This window comes from Lytechinus variegatus, chromosome 1 (genome assembly GCF_018143015.1).
Source record: "Lytechinus variegatus isolate NC3 chromosome 1, Lvar_3.0, whole genome shotgun sequence".
NCBI classification, from domain to species: domain Eukaryota; kingdom Metazoa; phylum Echinodermata; class Echinoidea; order Temnopleuroida; family Toxopneustidae; genus Lytechinus; species Lytechinus variegatus.
In genome coordinates, this window is record NC_054740.1 from 54,597,736 (window position 1) to 54,622,708 (window position 24,973).

Sequence of the window (24,973 nt, forward strand, 5' to 3'; positions counted from 1 at the left end):
ACAACAATGTGAAGTCGCACCAAACGTTTCGCATCCCGCACTTGCCCATTGGCTCATGTACAAATGGATTTCCAAAATCATCAAGAAAGGTTCCAAAAACCTCAAAAGTGACAGAACTTAATTTGACTAAAATTAAATGAAAATCATATCATATTCAAGGTGAGAATCTGCTCTATTCTATTCTGTTTTGATAGATCACCTTGTTGACGCGTTTGGGAGATATCTTAGCAAATCCCTCAAAAACGGCGTATTTTCTATTATTCTCCATAGGGAAATAATTTAACACGCTACGCACTGCAAAAAAGGAGCGCAAACAAATTGATATGACTGGAAATCCTAATTGGAACCAGTTGGGCAACTGGAAATCCTAACTGGAACCAGTTGGGTAACTGGAAATGACTTCCAACTGGAAATGATTTCTAACTGGAACCAGTTGGGTAACTGGAAATCCTAACTGGAACCAGTTGGGTAACTGGAAATGACTTCCAACTGGAAATGGTTTCTAACTGGAACCAGTTGGGTAACTGGAGATGACTTCTAACTGGAAAGATGGGTAACTGAATTCTAATTGGAACCAGTTGGGTAACTGGAAATCCTAACTGGATCCAGTTGGGTAACTGGAAATGATTTCCAATTGGTTTCCAATTGGAAATTTTCCAGTTACCCAACTGGATCCAATTGAAACCAGTTAATTTGCATATTTTCTGCCAGTGTGCACAGATTAATGTTTTATGAGATTCATCACAATTTACAATGTATCTATTTATTTTTTTTCAATTTGAAGTTCCACACTTTTTTCAGATAAGTGTTTCCAATACTTAGCAGTGAAAACCATGTTCATAAATATTATAGATTATAATTAAAACAGATTCAAAGATAATTAGTACACCACTAACTGTTACCAAATTACATCAAATAATAATACATATATTTGAAGAACTCCAATATGAATATATACCTATATATTTAACCTCGAAAATCGAACTTTTATTATTTTGTGTGATTTACAAATTTATTTTTAAATGAGTGTTCAGTAAAATGTCTTATCGTCTGAATATTGACATTTGGCTCAGTGCTTGCGCGCTGTATGCTCGCAAATAATTGATTGCAGGTATCTATCGTGAGTTCCATAAAGCTTCAAAATATCCCTTTTCAGGTCTGATTGTCAAAACGTATTAGCTAGCGCTGCACGCTCGAATTTTGATTGGCTTTTAGGTATAAAAATCTCTATTTTTTCCCGCTTGGGCGACACGCTCACTTTTATATAAAGCTTTGAAATGTCCAGTTTTCAGGCCATATGTTATCATCAGATTTTGTGCCCTCATTAGGCATTAATGAATATGATATTGATTAAAAATCTAATTTTCCCTTTAAATTTGTTTCATCTCGCGCTCAGCAAGAGAGGAAGATAGTCATCATTTTCATATGATGACATATCCTTAGTATGTCAAAACTTAGAGTAATACTAATAGGGGGAGTAATAATAATGAAAAATAGATCCTCACAATATTCCTACGAAGTGTTTAAAACATAAAGCAGAAATTGACTTTTTTAAGATCGGAATATCCAATAGTTTAAGCTTGCGCTTCGCGCTCGCTTTGATTTCCATGATAAAGGATGTACATGTATTTAGAAAGCCTAGAACGAATGCTATCCCAGATCATAAAGAATAAACCATTTCCTGAATATCACGTGACAAGGAATTAGCATGTGACAAGGACCGTTCGATTGGTCATGTCCGTCTGCTGCACTTTTCATCGGAGGACGCATCGGAGCTGAGGCAGCAAATTGTGGGAAGAAATTAGATAGTTTACACTTATTTACATTTTGTATGTTGACATTGTTTGGATGACGTATATAGATGAAACTTTGACTGTAAAAAGGGAAACAAGCAGATCCGGTGAGTTAATAATAATGGCAGGTACCGGTACATTTGAGGTTGGAATTTCCGCACCAGCTTATCCTTCGCTGCCCGGCCCTGCCTCCTGCTCTGCCCGTAGCCTTGGCCTGGGAATACCGCACCGCCATGGCCTGAAATGAAATGACCAAGATCGCGATCGTCACAATGTCTGTGACTGTGTCATATTAATTTGATTATGGGCATAAACTGAAAGAAAACAAATAATGGGATGAACATCTACTATTGGGCATGTTTTTGGTCTCTGTCATGTCTGTTTATTTGTTTTGCTGAACTCTGAGTCTGACTTAGACAGCTGGCAGCCGTCTGTTTCGAGGAGTTTTTTAACATTTTTTTTATAAATTTCTCCTCGTACACAGATGGCTCGCTAACGTGCACCCACCATCATTAGGGGACTTGCAATGCAAAATCCCCCCATCGGGGCTCTTCAATTTTGGTCTTTAATGAATAAAAATTTTGAAAATTAATGCGACCAAAAAAAAGTGCAAATCATTCCCTCTTGGCATTATTGCCAAAAAACGGAGTAAAATAAAGTTAAAAGGAACAAAAACAGTGACTTACCTCGGCTGTCAAGCAAATTCACATCCCCGTTTTATGCGATCTTAAATCATATGGCCATTGAGTCCCCTGTACAGATCGCGTTAGAACTTCGGTCTCTGTATTTGGCACTTGTTCACTGCTACCACCCTGCCTGTGTGGGGAATCTACTGGTAGGACTATGGTATGCCGATGTTGTACAGAGCACACTTTAAAAAATCATTAAGATATCGCTTTTGTGACCAAAATTACTAATTTCCATACAGTTGCAATTTATTTTCATTAGTAACTTGGGAATAATTTTTGTATTCACCAGAGCGCTCAAAAACTTGAATTTTGGGCATATTTTTTGTACGCCCTCTATTGGTGGAAAGTAATATGGCAAGAAAATTTTCATTTTTTATCTCTATTTTTAACTAAGAAAAAAATAATTTAAAGAATCAAATTTAATTAAGAGTCAAGTTGTATGAATAATAGGTGTATTGGAAACTGTCAGTGTAAAAAAGTCAAGCATTTGCCCCAAAGAAAAAGAGAAAATAAGCCAAACATTGCCACCCTTATTTTGCCACACATGGAGATATAAGTGAGAACAAGGTTATATCATAACCTTGTTCATTGAATGAGTGGTATTTGGTGAGTGAAGCCAATGGAGTTCAGCTGAACAACCAACATAACAGAGACCGAAGCTTTTGGTCTAAGTCTGACTCTGAGACTGAGTGTCTCTAAATTACAGTAACAGAGGCTGAAGTTCTAAGTTCTAACTCTATCCGTACACATCTGTTATATCATAACCTTGTTCATTGAATGAGTGGTATTTGGTGAGTGAAGCCAATGGAGTTCAGCTGAACAACCAACATAACAGAGACCGAAGCTTTTGGTCTAAGTCTGACTCTGAGACTGAGTGTCTCTAAATTACAGTAACAGAGGCTGAAGTTCTAAGTTCTAACTCTATCCGTACACATCTGTTATATCATAACCTTGTTCATTGAATGAGTGGTATTTGGTGAGTGAAGCCAATGGAGTTCAGCTGAACAACCAACATAACAGAGACCGAAGCTTTTGGTCTAAGTCTGACTCTGAGACTGAGTGTCTCTAAATTACAGTAACAGAGGCTGAAGTTCTAAGTTCTAACTCTAACTGTACACATCTGTTATATCATAACCTTGTTCATTGAATAAGTGTCTGTACAGGGATTCAAAGGCCATATGTTAATGTATTTAGATAAACCAGCAAAGTGGGAGTTGCACGACAGCTGAAGTAAGTCACTTTGTTTTCCTTAATACCTTATATATATGATTTAAGTTTATTTTTTCCCATTTTGGTGCATTTCAGTCCAAAACGGAATAATAAATTTTATTTTGGTCCAGTTCTTTTTGTGTATTTTATGAAATAAAGACAAAAATCTTCGAGCCCTTTTGTGGGGATTGTGTATTGCTAACTCCCTAATGGCAGCTGCACGATCGCAAGCCATCTGTGTACGAGGAGAAATTAAAAAAAAAATGAAATGTTCAAAAAATTCTTTGAAAGAGACAGCTGCTAGCTTTGGTTTGTTTGTAATGAAATATTCATGATAAGTAATTAATGAGCTGGATCTTGGCACTTATTCAGTGAACAAGGTTTGATCTGGGGGTATGACTTAACTCTACAATTACAGTAACAATTAGTTTTCATTTTTCAGTAAGTAGCACTTACATTTATTATTGTAAAATAGCCTTAAAAAGAGACATACTGAAGCTTTTCGACATGCACTCATCGGAGTAAAATTGCATGAATGAATAAAATGCTAGAGCAAAACAAATGGGAGGCACTTGCTATGTGGCTAATCTGTTTGAATTTTTTGGGGGGAAACTGTCTTCTGTACATGATTGATACAGTAGTGCTCAAAAGTGAACCCCACCAGAAAATGAACATATTTGACACATTTAAGTCCTTCCATGTCTTAGATATTTAATTGTGAAGTCAGGCGATAAAACATTACATTCAATAAAGTTTGTTTCTCTCGGCTCGCCGAACATTGTAGTTGCGTTTCCACATTCTACACTCGTCATTAAGGATTGATTCTGTTAATGGGGTTCACCACTCATTCAATGAACAAGGTTATGATATAACCTTGTTCTCAGTTATATCTCCATGTGTGGCAAAATAAGGGTGGCATTGTTTGGCCTATTTTCTCTTTTTCTTTGGGGCAAATGCTTGATTTTTTTACACTGACAGTTTCCATTACACCTATTTTTCATACAACTTGGCTCTTATTTAAATTTGATTCTTTAAATCATTTTTTCTCTTAATTAAAAATAGAGATCAAAAAATGAAAATTTTCTTGCCATATTACTGTCAAACAATAGAGGGCGTACACAAAAATATGCCCAAAATTCAAGTTTTTGAGCGCTCTGGTGAATACAAAAATTATTCCCAAGTTACTAATGAAAAATATATTGCAACTGTATGGAAATTAGTAATTAGTGATTTTTTAAAGTGTGTGCTCTGTACAACATTGGCATACCATAGTCCTACCTGAAGATACACCACAGGCAGGGTGGTAGCAGTGAACAAGTGGGGTTCACTATTAACTATTGAGCACAACTTCAGATTTCTCATTTGGTTGGACATACAACCAATTGATACTCTGAGCCACTCCAAATGTTGCATGTTCCTCAACCTCATTGATGTGTCAATGATCCTGACATGCGCCACCATTCGACATATCAAACTTATTTCAACATTTCATTAGCCTAGTCAGTCACTAAATACAAACCAAACATACTCATTCTATTGTGAACAAGTCATTCTTGGAGTCCTTATAATGGAGTTGCATTGAAGGCAGGGGCGGATCCAGGATTTTCCGAAAGGGGGGGGCAAATTTTATCGGAGGAAAATTTTGACACGCAAAAAAACCAACTTTTTAATTAAGTAAGGATATTTCGTACCTGAAAAAAATTGTCACACAAAAAACCCTGTTATAATGACATTTTGACATTAAAAATTTTAATTTTGCTTCTCAAAACGTGCCCCCCTGGATCCACCAGTGTTTGAAGGGAATTTAGTTTCCAGTATTTTCTTCATCAAACAGTTTGTGGTATTGCCTTCTTTCATCCTTTTTCATACCCTTTCTCTCTCATTCTATATACCATGCACGTATGCAGTTTGCCTTTAGGTTCTCCAAATTTCAAATTATTATTTTGGTGTTTCTTTATCATCTAGATATTGCCAAGACTAATTTGGATTGTTCTCTGGCATCTAGTAGACAATCATGGCAGAACAGTCTCCTCCAGAGTTCAAGGATTGCCAGGATGAGAGTGAACTGCCTGAAGGGATTGAAATTGAAACTGAAACATCTGAAAGAGTGAGTGGAACCGATCCAACGCAAACTTTCAACCAGGTTCAGGATCCAAATTTGAGGAAAATCGATTTGGAAAAAGTGGAAGAGGTCTCTGGAACAGTCAAATTCTTTGATTGTGATGTTGAAGATGAAGAGGGACAGCAGGAGACTGCCAGAGATGCTGCCAGTGTTAGAATCGCAGATGACTATCCCACCATTACAAAAGGTGCAGAAGCAGTTGTTACTGCGATAAACGAAGCCGGTGATCCGGGTATGGTGAACGAGAAAGGATGGATGTTAGGAGATGACGATGATAGGATGCAAGAGGAAGAATTTAGGGAAGCTAAGGACAACAGATCTATCCTTCAAGACAATGGTGTGGCAAACAAGATTATCAAAGGAGCAGAGAATAGTGAAATTGTTGATCACGGTATCAACAAAGATCTTGAGAGAGCTTCAAGTTTCCAGAAAGGGTTGGGAGACGGTGTTAAACCCGAGGATGAAAAGGAGGACATGGAGCTGCTACTTCTTGCAGCACGACATGGAGATGCATCAGGGGTACATAAACTGATTCAGAAGTATGAGCAACGTGACATGAACTGCACTTTCAGTGTCAATTGTAAAGGTGAGAGTTGAAGTTGTGCATTGCTTTATTACTCATTATTAAAGAAAAGATTTTTTGGAAAGGTCAACAATTTGCTAGAAAGAATTTGTTATTTAACAAAAGGTTGAACCAACGGATAAAGAAAATATTTGCTTCATAGGAACACACCCAATAGTAAAGAAAAAGGTGATATAGGGAATAACCAGCAGTTTGCAAGGGAGAATGTTTTATTTAGAAAAAAGTGTTATTAAAGGAAGTGATGAGTTTTATTAGAACTCACTCCCCTCCCCCAAACATATGAATATATTGCATGCTACAGTAAGATGTTAAATGAAAAAAATGAGTTCCAAGATGAATAAATTGCCTTGTTAAGAAGTTATTGTATTTCCAAGTTTCTTCTCATGAAGACATTCAGTCATTTGTATTTTTTACTCTTCTCATTTCTTAAAGTCAGAGATCGTGTACTTTTATTAATCTCAGACAAATGTATTTATTGATTTGATACCCAGGTCAACAAAAATCAAATCGAGGTTGGAGTCCACTCCATCTTGCTTCTTACTTTGGTCATGAGAAGGTTGCGTTGGTTCTGTTGAGTAACGGAGCTAACATCAACTCAATGAATCCTATGGGAGATACACCTCTTCACAAAGCTGCTTATATTGGCAGAGAAGTGAGTAAAGGTTTATGATGATCATTGGATTTCTGTTTAACAGGTCTATTTATAGATATTTTTAAAGTATTTTTTAAAAATATATTTTGAAGTTACAGTGTGTAAGTACCATGGATATGTAATTCTATTTGATTTGATTTATTGCTTTCTTCTGCATTCATATCATTCATATTATATATATTTTTTTCATTTAGAAAACAAACATAATATATTGAATACTGTTTTTGGCATTAAAAATAATCAAATATATAACAAATATGACTTACTACCAAAATATTATAACATTTTCAATTTGCAGGAGAAAGTTTGTCATCCTAAGTAGATTGCTTGAAAGAAAAATGACAACCTCATATTAAAACTTATTAAATCAATTATTTGGAAGTGAGATAGAAGGCTTATTTCTAATTTTTTAGTTAACCCTTTCTGCCCCTGCCATTCCATTGAATAATTTCCATTGTGTATTGATAATTAGAACTTTGTTCTCTGAATTGTTATGTATTTTTCTGTGTTATCTTCATAATTTGCCAAATAGATAATGAAACTATAAATCCTGTGTTTTTAATGATGTGTAGGGTTCAATCAGCCCCCTCCACCTGTGTAACAGCAGTCTAATTAGGGTTAAAATATAGGTGACTCTGCCCAAGCCGACCTTCCATACGTTGAATGTTCGCCTTAGTTGAAGCATTTTTCTTAGACCAGGGCTCCTGTAACACATAGGCTAGTGATTAAGCAATCACAAGTAAAAGAGCAATTCTGATTGGTTCCTCGTCAGTCTAATGAGCAAAATGTGCATGCAATGATGATCTTGATCTAGGCTATTTCATTTAACGATTAATCGCTATCAAACCTTTGTGTTACCGGGCCCTGGTTATTCAAAACATGTGTTTAATATATGATACCTTTTTCAAGTCAAATTTCTCATAAATCGAACAAATTTCTGCGGTCCAAAGAGATTTGACTTAATTAGAGTTACCTGTACATGTATTTGAGTTTTTAAGGCCAAATTTGCTCCCTTTCTTCACCAGGACATAGTGCAGCTCTTAATTGAGCATGGTGCTGATGTCTTTGCTATCAATGGAGAAGGCATGTCGCCCAAGGAACTAGCACTTGGACTAGAAGTCAAGAGACTACTCGAAGGTATTATATTGTTCATCAATTTCGCACCCATTCCCAATTACAAGTTTACAGGGGGGGAGAGGGCATTGAAGTGTTATTCAATCCGAAATCGGGATGGAATTCAGGGCCCCATCTTACAAAGAGTTACGATTGATTCAATCAAACGTAACTCTATGGAAATCCATCAACGTCATAATTTTTTTCTACAGGAACTTTGCAAAATGTCCTTTGTAAACAAAGGAGAACACACCAAATTGTCAAGAAATTAATTATTTTATGGATTTACAATAATATCTATATTTTTTTTTAAACAATCATGCATTTTGTATGTTGACTTTGATGGCTTTCCATAGTTGCGATTGATCGGATCAATCACAACTTTTTGTAAGACAGGCCCCTGATGGTTTACAGGCTCATTACAAACAAGATTTTTCTTTCAGATTACAACACTAAGGCAGGGGAATACTGCGCCCTTTTGATTTTTTTAGAAAATAAAGAGAAAAATGGGAAATAATTATAAGGGGGGGGAGAGAAAAGTCTATAAAAAAATAAGGATCATTATTTGAGAAAATATATATTGTCACCTTTTCACCACTATCTTGCCCACCAGTAACCTGGTGCTGCCCCTTCATATGCAACCCCAGGTTCACTTGCTTTTTTTGATGAACCCTAAACAGGTATTAAGGGTTTCTCACGTTTACTTTATACCCAAGAAATTCAAGTACTTGTCGAATCAATTTTTTTTCTTTCCTATTCTCTGATTGAAGGTGCTGAACAATCACAGCAGCTGAAGTCCCACCAAACTTTACTCCATGCTGCATCAGAGGGTGATATTGAAATCATGGCTAAAGTGGTGAGCATGACAACTTAAAGCCTGTGTATAGCTTTGGTAAAGGGTCAATAAAGTGATTGATAATCGAATATCATCTAATATGTGACTCGGCATACCGAAATGAGAGACAAGTCGGAATTTTTCAAATCCAACTTTTTTAGTGATTATTATTCCCCGTTTCTTTACCTTTAATTTGATATATCACTCGACCCTTAGGAGTAAATATTAGTGGAGATATTAGCTTTAGAATGGAGGAAGAATTGGGCTCTTGAAAATAAAAATCAAGAGAAAAACGCCTTCGAAGTTTGACTTCCGTTTTGACCCTGCTCCATGAAAAAAAATATATTTTGCCACCGCCGAGCTAACCGAAAGGCCCTAGTAACCGCGTGCCAAAAAAGGCGAAACGATTAACCAATGAGGAGGCTGCATTGAGAACAATAGTCAACTTGTTAGTCACGCGCGACTGCAAGACGAAACAACGTTCCACGTCAATCAATTATCGTCTACGTACACATCATTGGTTAAACCGGGGTTTTATAATAATCTTCGTGAAAGAAAAAAAGAATGCCATGATCTCCCTTATTAATGAAATAAAAGGCGGGGTTAAAAAGTTGGACATAAAACCATGGAGGAGGGATTGTGCCATCGGCTTGTTTGAATGTCGATGGCGTTTACTCTTACCCGGACTCGTGACATGTAGTCTATCAAGCGTGTCATTATGACCTGAACTTTAACCGCGTGTTCTAAAAAAAATATCCCTTGTAAAATGGTAAGATGGGCCTTCAAAATAATTCGTACCTCACCTTTACTTATGTGCTCATGTTTTATCAATATTTAAGTTAGATTGAGACAGTGTGAGTAAAAACGGGAATAATTTGTTCAATAAATGGGTTCAATATCGTATCCATCATGGGGGGGGTATACAGCATTGAAATGATTCAAAATTAGAACAAAATACAGAAAGGTATAATGAAAAAAAGGTTAAAGTGATTCTAAAAGTGATGCAGAGAAAAAAAAACCCTTGACATAAACGTCTTAATTCTACAACAAAAAGAGCCAGGAGGTACCATGAGTAATTAAGTCCCATCATAATTTCCAACAGAGGATGGATTAGGGAAGATACGCTTTCACTTTTTAAACAAACAAGTGCACACCAAGTTACAAATAATGCGTAAAGGATTTCCATGTATCTGAATGCAGGATATAAGAGCAAAAATGTCGTAGCCGCGGGGATCGGCGCCTGACCGCGCTCTCCATGTATAGCCAGACACAGCTCGGCCATGGCACCTCCAACATGAATGCTGATTCGGATCAAATCAAGCACAACCAATATTTTATTCTAACACAGTAACAGATAAAGAATGAGACCATGCAAAAGCCTTTGTAAGATTGAATGATTTATTTTGGAGGAGAGAGATCCCCTAAAAGAGAGAGAGAAAAACGTAATAATAATAATAAATAGATTTAAAATAAATAATAAAATCACCAAGTCTCATTTTAAACCTTAAAACTAGCCGCCATTTTAAATCTAATTGCAAGTATGATTCAAACATTAAAACAAGACAACCCGGTTGTGTTTATAGTTCTCTGTTTTCTTTGTCCGTTTTGTTAATTTTCCAATCATCCGTCTTTAAATGCAGTCTCGACTTTTGATATCGCACTGAACACGCCATTTCTGAGTTGATGATCGACACTTAGCACGTTTTGAAATAACAAAAGCCCGGACGTAGCGCGCGAGTAACATACAAAATCCAGACAACGGTCGATCTGACGGCCGGCCGCCCAGCGCCGGCGCGGTCTGTTTATACTGTAAAGGTGATTACGGCACCAACCAATTGTACTTTTGTATTCACAATTGATCGTTAGCCTTTGTGTTACGGGGTTCTGGCCGCCCAAACTACGGGTTGTGAGCTTGGGTTAATAATGATAATTACTTCTTGTTAAGAGCTTTTTCCAAAGTTACAAAGCGCTGATCTCCTTTGATCCTTCTACAGAAACAATTCACAGTTCTTGTGCTTGGCTTTCATTTCGCCATTACTAACCGTAAAACCGGCGAAATCTTAGCCTATAAACTCTTGGATAAAATAAGATAATTAAAAGGCACACATTAAAATCTCTTTAAAGCACGGGCGGGAATGAAAGGATAAGGGGGATCCTTTGTTTTTATTTCTCTGCCATAGCCCGTTCTATTGCTTTTGACTTTATGTAGATTAAAAATTATAATCACAAGCCCTTTGAAGCACTTTACTTCAGGGGCGTTGGAGCGAATTTGAAGGGAGGGGGGGCACTAGGAAAAATGGCACCTTCTCGTTAAAAGGGCACTAAATCTTTTTTTTTAAAAAAGAAAGGCATCTACAGTAGTGTGGTGAGCGAATTTTTTTTTTTAATTGGCTGTAGTATCGACGCTGCGAGCAAGCAAATATCACCTTTTTTTCTAACGAAAATCCAATTTGTGATAGATTTTTACATAGGCCTATTCAGAATAATGTCATATCTCTATTTCCTTCTCTTATTCTTTCTTTTTTCTTGCTTGTGATTTTTGTTGTTGTTGTTTTTTTTGGGGGAGAATCCCCCATCTGTACTCATCTACCCACTCACCTGACACATGAAACTTACTAATGCACGTATGATTATTTTTTTCCCTCAGAATATTGTTTATTTCTTGTTTAAAAGGGGCACTCGTTATACACCGTGACAAAACTTGTCTTTCCCAGGTGAAAGAGGCACAGCGTGTTGGTAAGGGGCACTTTATTTGGGTAAAAGGGGCACTGATAAGAGAAAGGTCACCTATATCAGAAAGCAAAGGGGTCCCTTTAACGGAATAAAAACGGGCCCTTAATTCTCGGGTGTGAAATGGGCTGCACGTACAGAACACGTTTGTGATGGCATTTGGGGGTAGAAATTGGCATACGAAAAATGGCACTTGCTTACACACACAAAAGAGAAGATCAAACTGGGAAAGAACGATAAACCGAAATATGAAGAGGATAAAACAAAGATAAGAACAAGAAGAAAAAGGGCGTGGAGGAAAGACGATGGATGTGGCAAGGAAGAATAAAGAACGGCTGTGATATAAAAAAAAATAGAAGATCGAACGGGGAGAAGAAGGATATAGAACAACAAAAAATAAGAGGGGAAAAGAAGAGGAATAAGACGTTCGGATGAGCAAGAAAGAGAAAGAAGGAAAGGGGGAAGAAATGAGGTAAAGAGGAAGAAAATAGAAATGGAGGGGGAGGAATAAGATCGTGGGGATGAGCAGGTGAGAGGGAGAACGAAAACAAAAATAATATAAATTATTAAGGAGGAACGAAGATAAAAGGAAGAGGAATGAGGCGGTGGGTGAGGGAGGGAGAAAAGACGGAAGGAAAGAAGAAAGAAAAACCGGCAAAAAGAGAGAAGAACGAGAAACAGAATTATGTGAATAGAAACGAAAAAGAAGAAAAGGTGAAAATAGGGGGGAAAGGTGGAGGGTGAAGAAAGGGCAGAGAGAAGAAAAAAAAGAGGAGAAAATAATCGACATAGAAAAAAAGAGATCGAAAGGGGAAAAGAACGGAAAACAGAAGAGGAATTAACGAATAAGATTAAAGAAGAGAAAGGGGTTGAGGAAGAATAAGGGGGGGGAGATTTAGAAAGAAGAGACCGACTGATCTGAAAGAAAATTGCGAACGAAAAGGGGGAGCAGTAGAAAGGAAAAAATAAAACACAAGAAAGACGAAAGAAGAAGGTAAGAGAATAACAGAGAGGGAAAGAGAGAATAGATCTGGGCAAAGTCGAATGGGACAACGTGACGATGACTTTTAGGAAATGATAATTTCAATAGGTGTATTTTAAATGACTAATATTTTCAATCAATATCGTAAGACCCGTATACCATTATCCAAAAATTAAATGCAGGCCTACTGCATGGTCCCATATTTCATTTGTCAAAGTCAGGGGCGGATCCAGGATTTACCAAAAAAGGATTTTTTTTAGATACTTCGTACCCGCCAAAAAACTGACAAGCAAAAAAAAAGAATAGAAGTCTTCGATTTCAAAAAGGGGTACATCCCGGGGTACATCTCGGCTTCAATGGCATTTTTAAATTACAAATTTTGTTTTTTTTTCTTCTCGGGGGGGGGGGGGGGGGACGTGCCATCCCCTGGATCCGTGCCTCAGTTGTCGAAGTTCTGACATTTATTTCTTTCTCTATCGTTCATTCAAACATGATAAAAAAATTGAAGGCAAAAATAGTTGGAAATAATAAAGCCCACAAAGCTTTCATGATGAACTTTTTTTATTTTGTTAATGATATACTGCAGATCAATTAACCCACATTCGCGAACATACAACACTTTTATGTATTTTAAACCCTTTATTTTGAAATTAGAGTTTTCTCATCGAAACATCCCGATCACTTGCAAATAATAAAGAGAATCTTCAACATGTCCATGTTATGTTTTATGAAATTAATCCTCGCCAACAAACCGTGTTATATAAACACTTTGCGTTTACGCATGACCTTTTTCGCGAGACAAGCTAGCTATACACTCTAAATCAGGTAGGCCTATCAATCTATCGCTAACGCCCCCGCCTAGTACCAACTACCATTATTACAAAAAATAGCCCTTTAGAAGTTGAATCCCGTTTGTTAACTTTCAGAAGCCCCCTTTTCAATTTCAGAATACCTATTGAAAGCGATGCTTTTGATCTTTCTTTTGAGGCTCATTGAACCGATCGATCGAGCGGACGGTCGGCGGACGCCGCCAGCTGTACTTGAGTTTAAATGAATAGCCAATCAACAATGGCGTTACGTTGCTAGGGGCGGAGCTTAGTATGAAGCGAAATTCGATGAAATCGAGCGTGCCAAGTATCAAAAAATTTCGAACTGACCGAAAAAAAAACACTCGCAGAAAAACTGTTTTTTATCACTTTCCCGTCATCAAATTCACTCATTTTTTCACACAGTAATTATGAAACATGGAAGAATCTAAAAATGAAAAAAACAAAATCTTCAAAATTTTGACTTTTTTATTAGTTTGTCGAATTTCTAGGAATTTTCATTTGCGACTTGTCTCTCATTTCGGTATGCCGAGTCACATATGACAGTCTTACCGAAGCGTAGAGATTGTTAGATATTTTTCCAACTGCACTTCTCTGAGAAAATTTCAAATATTCAAATCTTGGATATATAGCGCCCTCTCTCGGCGATGCTTGTTTTAAATTTAAAAAATGGGCATTCAAGCACTTATCTTATAAATCTAGTGATTAGATATCCAAAAGATACAGACAAAGAACATATCTTGAAAGTTTCAGCCCATTCCATGATTTGGAATAGGATTTAATTTAAAGACAAAACACACAGATATTTTAATTTGATCGGGTGACCCGATCAAGTTAAATTTCCATGTAAAATCGCAAAATTTATCCTGTAAAACACATTTTCATTTCATATCCTCCTGTTATAACTGTTATAGGGCATATTCATTCATATTAGCTAGCAATGAATTGGAATAGTGATAGGTGCATTTTGGTGGATTTACCAAAACTATACACAAGCTTTAAGCAAGGGGGGGGGGGCGAGAGAAAGAGAGCGGACTTGGATGAAAGGTATGGGGAAGGAGAGGGAAAGTTAGGAATTGATGGATATTGAAGGAGAAATAGACAGTCTTAAGGATAGGAGAGGGATATTTAAAGAAGCTGAGAGCAAAAGAAGGTGGAGGGGTGGGAGGTTTAGTAGAGGAAATGGTAGTAGCTGGAGACAGGGAGGGGGATGGATGGGTTGAACGGGTGAGATGAAGAAACTGGGAAAGATGGGGGAGGATAGCATGGGGTAGAATAGTAGTTGACAGGAGGAGGGATGGATTGAAGGTGAGTGAGAGGAAGAAGATGGGAGGGGTGGTGGGGAAGGGTAGTAGGGGACGGAGGGTTTGGGATGGATGGGTTGAAGGAGAGAGAGAGGAAGATGGGAGGGGTGGGGAGGGTAGTAGGGGACAGGATAGTAGGGGATGGAGGGTTGGGGATGGATGGGTTGAAGGAGAGAGAGAGAGGAAGATGGGAGGGGTGGGGAGGGTAGTAGGGGACAGGATAGTAGGGGATGGAGGGTTGGGGATGGATGGGTTGAAGGAGAGAGAAGAAGAAGATGGGAGGGGTGGGTAGAAGGGGACAAAGGGTTGGGGATGGATGGGTTGTAGGAGAGAGAGAGGAAGATGGGAGGGGTGGGGGAGGGTAGTAGGGGACGGAGGTTTGGGGATGGATGGGTTGAAGGAGAGAGGAGAAGATGGGAGGGGTGGGGGAGGGTAGAAGGGGACGGAGGGTTGGGGATGGATGGGTTGAAGGAGAGAGAGAGAGAGAGAGAGAAGATGGGAGGGGTGGGGAAGGGTAGTAGGGGACAGGATAGTAGGGGATGGAGGGTTGGGGATGGATGGGTTGGAGGAGAGAGAGGAAGATGGGAGGGGTGGGGGAGGGTAGTAGGGGACAGGATAGTAGGGGACGGAGGGTTGGGTATGGATGGGTTGAAGGAGAGAGAGAGAGAGGAAGATGGGAGGGGTGGGGAAGGGTAGTAGGGGACGGAGGGTTGGGGATGGATGGGTTGAAAGAGAGAGAGAGAAAGATGGGAGGGGTGGGGTGGGTAGTAGGGGACGGAGGGTTGGGGATGGATGGGTTGAAGGAGAGAGAAGAAGAAGATGGGAGGGGTGAGGGAGGGTAGTAGGGCAGGGGGGGGGGGTTGGAGGATTAAAGGAGAGGAAAAATGTGGGAGGGGTGCGGGTCTGCGGGATAGTAGGAGACATGCAGAGGGACATTTAAGTTGGGCAAGTTGCTACCTAGGAGAAGTATTCCCACAAATTAAAGCAGACCTCCCTCCAAATTATTGTAATAAAAAGTGAACAAGTAAGAGTAGCTACATGTGCAGTATGTTCATGTTAATGTACACATTTGTGCAAACTTATCATGAATTTAGATGAGAGATTATATCTATTTGAGGTGTTACATGTAATTTAGTAACTATGTTCTGTCTTTACTAGAAAGTGAGGGTAGAAAGATTGATATAGAAGATATCTTTTAATCCAGCCTGAGAACATAATCTGTCAAACTTCTTCTTATTTCTCTCTGATTAAGAACAAACTGCAATACATGTATCAATGATAGAGAATAACCAATACGTAGTAGAGCTGATTTTTATCTACAATCTAATTCTGTAGATATGTATTACTCCCAAAATAGAGTAGATCCTTATCTCTTTGAGTGCCATAGAAAGGTCGGTCAAGAATATAATCAGGTTGATAACATCTGATGAATCATTATTAAAACATCCAATATATGTGTTTTAACATGCAGCAGCTGTTGATAAAGTTAAGGTCATGTACTTGAGGCTGATAGCTGTTTGCACAGTGAACAGAATAATAACTATAATTTGTCTGCATTGTAGCTTATAAATGCTATGCTCAACCAATCCTCACGATTTTACTGTGTTAATATGTTTATATAAAGAGATATCAAGATATGTTTTGAATTAATGTTTTACATTAAATGACAAAGTAAGAACAGATGAACAGAAATAAACTGACTTGATTGATTTAGTACTAGATGTAGGATGAATTTAGAATAATTTTCTTGTACATTCCCTCTGTAAAAATGGCCCCATTTCAATTCATATTTTGTATAGTGCATTAGTAATTGCAAGAACACCATAATGTTTACAAAGATGGGAAATTAACTGCGCATCAAGGTCTTAATTAATAATGCAAGAATTGAAACTTTTAATCCATACATTTTATCTTTTTTTTGTTAGCTAAAAGGCCCAAGGCCCCCTGACATAAATTGCACAGACGCAAGTGGAAATACTCCTCTCCATCGGGCTTGTTACAGCGATCAGCGAGAGGCAGCCATTTTCTTGCTTCAGAGTGGGGCGAAGACTGATTTGAAGAACACCAAGGGTCAAACGAGCCTTGACCTTGCCCAGTCGCACCACATCAGACAGCTAGTCAGCCTTCGTCCAGTAAAGGTATGGAATAAGGAAAGAACAGACTCTTTGTTAAACTTTATATATGCTTAATCTTTTCTCCTCTTCTTATATTGAATGGTTTGGAATAGAGTTTTGTGTATTTTACAAGGGGCACATCCAGACTTTGCTATATTGAGAAGAATAGAAAATTGTTTCATTTTGCTTGGCATTCTTTTTAGAAAAGCAACACATAAAAAAAGATATTGCCGCAAAAAAGGACTTTTTGTCCCCCCCCAAAAAAATAAGAACCCCCAAACACAAGAAACCAAAACAAAAGTTATCGATTTCTGAAATGGACCATTTTGCATCCTCACTTCAAAAAGAGAGGCACAGGATTGTGGGGGGGGGGTAAGGCAATACTCATCATAGGGTTCTAATTCAATTGTTTACAATATTCCTTTAGCAAAAAGGTGTCCCCTTTTTTTTGGGGGGGGGGGGGCTCTTACCTCCTGTGCTTCCTTCCACAGCGGGCTCTGCTACTATTATTACCCGGCTAAGCTAGGCTACCAATTCAGGTGCACACAGCTTTTGAGAAATTATTTCCTGCTATTACCCATTTACCTCACCTGGGTTGAGTGCAGCACAGTGTGGATAAATTTTTTGTTGAAGGAAATGGAATACACGCCACGGCTAGGATTTGAACCCATGACTCTCTGTTGAAAGGCGAGTCAGAGTCAGAACCACTAGACCACAACTCATCCAAAGAGAGTTGTTATTGATCACTTTCCAAATTTATATACGGTAGATCCCATTTCTGACCATTTCAAGATGTAAACCATGTTTAGAAGACTTTTCTAAAATACTGAATACTGTGAATAGGCTACTCTACCCAGGGTTGGTATTCTGAGATCCATTTTAACTCCGATAAAATAAAATATTTTATCTCCGTTAAAATCAGTGAGATAAAATACCATTAAAATCTCTCCGAATTGGTATTCTGAGAACAATTTTATCTTCATTTTATCTCTGTAAGACACACCTACTTTTTAATCAATATCCAATTAGAAACGCTTTTATAGCTCTCTCGTGTCACTCAACCAATTGAAATCCATTCCGCCAGGAGGTGTGGCAAAGGGGACAGATTGCGTCAATTAATTGACTTCAAATACGCTTGCACTATACGCTTGCGCGTCTTTACAGAGATTTCTTTTTAACAAAAAGGACAATACTCTCATCTTTTTTCGAAGTCTCTATCGCATCTTTCCAAGCATCATTTCAAAGACAATATTAGTCAAGACATATCCTATGAAATACTTTCTGGTTGTACAGGAATAGCGTTAAGGTGTTATTCTCAATAAATATGTAATTTTTCTTCATTTTCATGTCAACATTTTGGGTTAATTCACCTAGAAATATTGGTGAAACCATACCCTCTTTTTAAGTTTATTTTATTTTTTCTTAAAAGTAACTGGGGCACAAGCACATCATCCGCGTTGCAATTCCCAGATACGCGATGGGTATGTCTACGCAGGCACTGTTCTGTTGCGTATCATCTGGTTACGCAAGATGAAATTTATACGCAAGATAAAATTGTAAATTTTATCTCGGGGATAAAATGTCATCTCAGAATACCAATTTCATTTTAAGAGATAAAATAAAATATTTTAAAGATAAAATGACCTCAGAATACCACCCCAGGTGTTTATTGTGCTAAACATTAGCTTGAACAATATTTTTTTTTATAGAATAGGCACAGAATTGAAGTTGGAATTTAAGTTTGCTAAAATGATCAAATCAAATAGTCAATTATAATGTTTTCATTTGTTGAAAGTGTTTTTTTATAATGTAATTGATTTTAATAATGTGCTTGTGTATGTTTATGTTTAAGAGGACAAATTGATAAATAACAATGGGAAAGTGGTATGAATATAAAGATTTGAAGCTAGCTGTGTACTGTTTATATTTGATTAACATTCTTAATTGTTTCTGACTAATCATTTTACTATTTTCTTGATTACAGGTTGTTCAGAGCTATGTCAATAAGTTTGAAGGACCGCTTTATAGGGTGAGTGAGAGAAACTATTACTTAAAATTTGGGTTCTTATTTAGCAGTGTGAGCTCCATTTGGAGCGTATTGATTAATAGATAGATAGATAGATTGCAAAAGGAATAGATAGAAAGATTGATTCATGTATTTATTTATTTGTTTATTCATTCATTTTTCAATTCATCAATTGATTTGTTTATCATTAATTTTTGCTTTATATATGTATTCATTTCCTCATATATTCATCCATTCATTCATTTGTGATATAGTCATCCATCCATCCATTTGTTTGATAATTAGTCATTCATTTGTCCATCCGTCCGCCCATCAATTCATCCATCCATCCATTTATGTATTTATTTTTATTTGTTCATTTAGTCATTCATATATTTCTTTATTCATCTTATTGTAGGCTGGTTTGATGAGAAGGCGACATCTTTGGGTAGTACTTGACCAAGGTATGCTGAGCTATTACAGGAACAGGTAAAATCATCATTCAATGCCAAGAGAAATTCATTGTTTTTATGATTAAGCTTAGATATGAAATTTTCTTGTTTTTGAGCCCTCAAGATCAAAATAGGTATGTAAAATATTGAAAATTAAATAAATTGTACCTTTAATTTTTTATTTATATATTCCTTTGTTAATTACAATGTCATTCATTATACATCTATTTGATTATTCATTTAGGTATTTAATTATTTATGTAGTAATGATAATAATAAAAAAATTATACTTGCTTATATAGTGCTTAATACTTACTTTGTCAGAAGTCTCTAAGCGCTCTACAGTATATGCAGCATAATTACCCTGACTTTAGCAGTGCAGCTGTTACGCCCGCTGTGTTTCAAAGAATAAATTCCTGCCAGGTACCCATTTACCTCACCTGAGTTGAGTGCAGCACATTGTGGATCCATTTCTAGCTGAAGGAAATTATGCCATGGTTGGGATTCGAACCCACGACCCTCTGTTTCAAAGTCCGGAGACTAATCCACTGGGCCACAACTCTCCACGCTAGTATATATGTTATATAATGTAGATGTATTTGTTTATTATTAAAAAATATCAGCATTAGCAGGACATTAACAATCAGATTGATTTCATCAGGCATCAGTCATACTGCATATTTGATTTTTATTAGTGACAGATGAATTCAGCAAATAAATAAGGAGACATTTTGATGCAAATCATTTCAGTTCATATCAACAAAGTTCTGCAATCACTACGCTTCTGCAAATGCATGTATACATACAAATTTATACAGATATATACACCGGGTATATACGATACAATAGATATTTAAATAGATTCCCAACAAGGCCTGAATGTAGGCCTATTCTTAGTTTTATGGAAGGATTAATATTGCAATATCATAAAATTGAACTAAACTAGGTCACAAAACAAACTGATCAAACTTTTATAAGGGCACTGCACAAAGTTTAGATATCTATCATTTAATTTGCAGTTAAGTGATCTTTTTTATTTCTTCTTCGTATACCTTATTATTATTATTTGTTTTGGCGTCACCTGTGCCTGGGAGGCGAAAAGCGAACTGAATCACTGTGACCCGCAGGTCTCTCCTCCCGATATAACTGATTGGGGGAATGCAGGTGGACCACTACACCGGGGTTTCCCCCTACTCTTATACGAATAGTGCAATAGGTTCTTAACGTGCAAAGGTGGTGACTCTCCTCTACACGGGGCCTCCATTTAACGTCCTATCCGAGGGACGGAGTGTTTTCCATTGTAACATAGCCTGCATCTATGAAACATGGGAGAGACGTTTACACACAACGCACTGGCTTCAGTCATCTGCCAGGGGTGGACTCGAACCCACGATCTTTGGTTCGACGGGCAGACGCGTTACCGACTGAGCCAACACCGCTCTCACCTTCAGGTTCTATAATTAATTTTTTTTCTTGTATAATTTCTATTTTAATTTTGTGTGTGTCTTTCCAGGACTGATGCATATACAGGAGTGAAGAGACAGGGCTGCAAAAGTCTGGAGCACGCTGATATAAAGGTCTGTACACAAAAAAATAGCAGGAAGGAAACTTTATGGCCCGTATTCTGAAGTCTGGATTAACCCAGACCATGGTTTAACTCTGTGCTAAATTTACGGGAAGCCAAATGTTTCCAAATTTTGTTTACAGTGAACGTTTCTCATGTTTACTGTGTTCTTTACTAATTCTTTAATGGTGAAGACATCTGTTATACTTATCCTTTCTAGGCAGTTAATAATGTTTTGGGAGTCCAATAGTAAAGTGATACAATTAACCTCTACTGTTAGAGATGTATTAACAACTGGCTTTCCAAAGTTAAACCAAAACTTAAAACCAGAGTTCAAATTAATCCTGACTTCAGAATATGGACCCATGAATTAAGCATTTTAGTCCATTTTACTACCTCACCACATATTCATCACTCATTCAAGTTTTGAAAAAATGACAAAATAGTAAGAAAAATGTGTGAATTATATAATACATGCAGCACCCATGTTCATTATTACCCATATTTTATTCTATTCGAAATAGACACGGAATGAAATATTCCGAAAACTTGCTTTGCCCAATTGATTGTGGGCCCAGCAGCCACTGTGCAGAGCCAGATTGACGAGACGCTATCCCTTTAATTATTGTAAGCCAAACAGGGTAGCAGCAACTCACATCTTTTAACGTCTTTTGGTCTAACGCGGCCAGGGTTTGAACTCCCAACCTCCTGGTTGTGATATGGACCCTCTACCAACTGAGCCAACACACCGGTCATTATGAAAGATGTGTTGGTAGAGCAGTTTTAAGATGGCTGCAATTGAGAATTAAATGAGTAAAGATATATTTCAGCGACCAATGATGAATAGAAAGTGAAGTGAAGAATGAGTAATCATCAGTGAGATCCCTGGAAACCTAAAGACCCGTATTCTTATGTCAGGTGTAACTTAGACCACAACTCTGTGCTAAAATTATGGGGAGCCAAAAATTCTGTTATATTGTATATTTCTTATGTTTACTGTTTTGTTTCCTTTTGCTTTCATAATGAAGGAAATACTTCAGTTATCATTCCCAGACAACTATGAACAATTTGAGTGTCATATGAGTTAATAGATTGAATGTGGACCGGTAAGGATTTGTGCCCCAATTGGCTCTCCATACTTAAACCACAACTTTAAACCAGGTTTTATTTAAACCCGATTTCAGAATACAGGCCGAAGTGTTTAAATTTGAAAAAGAAACAGTAGTTTATAATGCCCCCTCCTTTTATGACATAGAGTGCTGCATCCAGTTTTTGTCTCACCTGTGAAGCAGAGTGAGACTATAGGCGCCGCTTTTCCGACGGCGGCGTCAACATCAAATCTTAACCTGAGGTTAAGTTTTTGAAATGACATCATAACTTAGAAAGTATATGGACCTAGTTCATGAAACTTGGACATAAGGTTAATCAAGTATTACTGAACATCCTGCATGAGTTTCACGTCACATGACCAAGGTCAAAGGTCATTTAGGGTCAATGAACTTTGGCCGAGTTGGGGATATCTGTTGAATTCCCATCATAACTTTGAAAGTTTATGGATCTGATTCATGAAACTTGGACATAATAGTAATCAAGCATCACTGAACATTTTGTGCAAGTTTCAGGTCCCATGATTAAGGTCAAAGGTCATTTAGGGTCAATGAACTTTGGCCGAATCGGGGGTATCTGTTGAATTACCATCATAACTTTGAAAGTTTATTGGTCTAGTTCATTAAACTTGGACATTAGAGTAATCAAGTATCACTGAACATCCTGTGCGCGTTTCAGGTCACATGACCAAGGTCAAAGGTCAATGAACTTTGGCCAAATTGGGTGTATCTGTTGAATTACCATCATAACTTTGAAAGTTTATGGATCTGATTCATGAAACTTGTACATAAGAGTAATCAAGTATCACTGAACATCCTGTGCGAGTTTCAGGTCACATGATCAAGGTCAAAGGTCATGTAAGGTCAATGAACTTTGGCCGTATTGGGTTTTTTTGTTGAATAACCATCATATCTCTGTAAGTTTATTGGTCTAGTTCATAAAAAGTGGACATAAGAGTAACCATGTATCACTGAACATCTTGTGCGAGTTAGAGTAGTATTCAAAGTCAGCACTGCTGCTATATTGAACCGCGTGATGCAGGTGAGACGGCCAGAGGCATTCCACTTGTTGTTATTAATTGTACATTCTTTGTATTGTTCTTTTGTTTCAGATCAATGTTGATAATGAATATATGTTTGCGGTGAGGTACAATGAAGGATCCACCCATCTCTGGATGCTAGATGAAAAATTCTCCAAAGACTTGACTAGAGAGGTAAACAGGCGCAGATCCAGGGGGGGGAGACACAGGGGGCATGTGCCCCACCCCCCTTTGAGAAGCAAAATTAAAAATTTGTAATGTAAAAATGCCATTAAAACAGACACGTGCCCCCTCTTTAGAAATTGACCTTTTTTCTTTTTTTTTTTGCTTGTCAAATTTTTTTGGTATGAAATACCCTTAATTTGTGGTTGAAAAATACAAAATATCCTCTGAAAAGTTTGCCCCCCTTTTGGAAAATCCTGGAGGTATATATGTTTTGTATCTCAAGGCTTGTTCTGACCTCGAGGTCAGTCGTGCCCAGCCAACCCCAAAACAACAAACAATATGTTGTTCTTAATGTTGTTGATTAGTTTTTAACGGTGCTCTCATTCAAAATAGAATATATGCATCAATCAAAATTATAACAATAATAATAATATGTCCATTGATATAGTGCAGTTACTATGTGCATATACTCAACTGTGCTTTGATACTTGGTATCACATTATTACCACAGCTGTAGCTGAGCCACCATATTACTAGGCGCTAGAGCGTTCAAGGAATAAATCCTACCGGGTACCCATTCACATCACCTGGGTCGAGAGCAGCACAATGTGAATAAATTTCTTGCCGAAAGAAATTAAGCCATGGCTGAGATTTGAACCCACGACCCTCTGTTTCAAAATCCGGAGACTATTCCACTGAACCACAACGCTCCACTATTATCTTGTCATATCACTAAAATGTTTTGATTTTTGTAATTTTTGGTAAATAAGGCTTTATATTTTGGGAGATTTGAAATAATGCAAGCACACGCAAGCTTTGTATTACCCAGTATGCACTGTAAAAGATAGCGCCTCTTCACTTAACCAGCTGGGTACATGCATATTGAGCCACATTATTGAGCCACTTAATCGGTTCGGCAACCGAGGCAACTCAGAATGCAACACATCCTCACAAATGATTTTAAAGATTTTAAGTGAGCTTCAAAATGCACATCCGAAGCTTTTGAATTATAAATATTTTGTCAAAATTGATCAAAAATTGCCCATGTAAGTGCTTGATTGAATGCAGAAAAAAATTCAGAGCTTCAAATAATAAGGAGAAATAAGGTTTGAAGTTCTGGGTTCACTCCAGCATGACATGTGCATATTGAGCAATCTCAGTGAAACTTCTAAGCAGTCTGCAAAAAATGGTGTCAAAGAAACTCTTGTATCTTGTCTTTTATTCACCTTGATTAATTTAGAAGTATGAAGTAGAAGAAGAACTATTTTTCAGAGAAGTTTATTTCTAATTTTAAATTTTTGGAAACCCAAATTATTACTTTTGTTATTTACTGCTTTGTTTTGTTTCTTCCAACACCTAGAAATGGATATCGGCTCTGAGGGAGCATCGATCCTACAGTGAGAGATTGGCTAGTTCCTGCATCATCGCCGACTCCGATTCTGAAGATGATGAGGAAGGAGAAGATAAGAAGAAACTCCTTGCCTTGAGCTCCATCCAAGATACCTTAAAGGTATGACCTTGCTGAATTGGAGTTGGAAACCGAACCTTTCCTTTCAGCATTTTATCCTTTATCCTTTTTTCTCTCTTATCATAAGATATACTGCAGATTTTATGAAAAATGACTTCCTCAAAATCATATCAGGCACATGCATGTCTGTTGCAGAAAAATTGGAAATTCCAGAGAGAAA

General features: G+C 37.4%; 1 protein-coding gene across 4 annotated transcripts in view; it reads left to right on the forward strand.

Moving 5' to 3' along the window:
• The first annotated feature begins 1,740 nt into the window (after positions 1-1,740).
• LOC121417119 (oxysterol-binding protein-related protein 1-like) overlaps positions 1,741-24,973 on the forward strand; it is a 70,691-nt gene continuing 47,458 nt past the window's right edge. For 2 of the 4 annotated variants that reach the window (XM_041610704.1, XM_041610711.1), the window contains exons 1-11: positions 1,744-1,900; positions 5,657-6,399; positions 6,888-7,048; positions 8,074-8,185; positions 8,932-9,017; positions 16,765-16,977; positions 18,938-18,982; positions 19,377-19,447; positions 20,924-20,987; positions 23,193-23,294; positions 24,646-24,795. In XM_041610704.1, the coding sequence (XP_041466638.1) occupies positions 5,706-6,399; positions 6,888-7,048; positions 8,074-8,185; positions 8,932-9,017; positions 16,765-16,977; positions 18,938-18,982; positions 19,377-19,447; positions 20,924-20,987; positions 23,193-23,294; positions 24,646-24,795 (1,698 nt within the window). In that variant the 5' untranslated portion in view covers positions 1,744-1,900; positions 5,657-5,705. Of the gene's footprint in view, positions 1,901-5,656; positions 6,400-6,887; positions 7,049-8,073; positions 8,186-8,931; positions 9,018-16,764; positions 16,978-18,937; positions 18,983-19,376; positions 19,448-20,923; positions 20,988-23,192; positions 23,295-24,645; positions 24,796-24,973 lie in introns of all 4 variants that reach the window. The other 2 variants (XM_041610719.1, XM_041610726.1) reach the window with 2 other exon arrangements.